General features: G+C 50.8%; 1 protein-coding gene across 1 annotated transcript in view; it reads left to right on the top strand.

Annotated features, from left to right (window-relative positions):
- LOC116080452 overlaps positions 1 to 183 on the top strand; it is a 1,020-nt gene extending 837 nt beyond the window's left edge. Inside the window, exon 3 of the mRNA XM_031356810.1 lies at positions 3 to 183. Within this exon, the coding sequence (XP_031212670.1) occupies positions 3 to 183 (181 nt within the window). The remainder of the gene's footprint in view (positions 1 to 2) is intronic.
- Positions 184 to 419: the final 236 nt, after the last annotated feature.

Genomic DNA, 419 nt, shown 5'->3' on the forward strand with positions numbered 1-419 from the left:
AGGATCCAGCCTTTCCTGTGTCCTCCAGCAAGAGCGGGGTCCAGCCTTTCCTGTGTCCTCCAACAACCGCAGGATCCAGGCTTTCCTGTGTCCTCCAGCAACCGCAGGATCCAGGCTTTCCTGTGTCTGTGCGAGGAAGGCTCCATTCGAGAGGAGTCCAGAGAGGTGTGCTGTGGTCTCTGAGATTTTGCCCTTTCTTCATCCTCAAGTTGGTCCTGAGATAGCTGAGTAGGCACAGCTGGTGAGCGACATCTTCTGCTTCTTCAAGAACGAATCACAGCTTCCAGAGGGAAAGTCTTGGGTCTGTAGTCCAAATAACCCAACAAAGGTCAGCTGTGCATGGGAAGTTCAAGAATCTAGTACTTTCTCATCCCACGAGGCTAGTTGTTTCAACTTGTCTTCTGTAAAAGTAGGTTTCA

The sequence above is a fragment of the Mastomys coucha genome, unplaced genomic scaffold (assembly GCF_008632895.1).
Source record: "Mastomys coucha isolate ucsf_1 unplaced genomic scaffold, UCSF_Mcou_1 pScaffold6, whole genome shotgun sequence".
Lineage (NCBI taxonomy): Eukaryota > Metazoa > Chordata > Mammalia > Rodentia > Muridae > Mastomys > Mastomys coucha.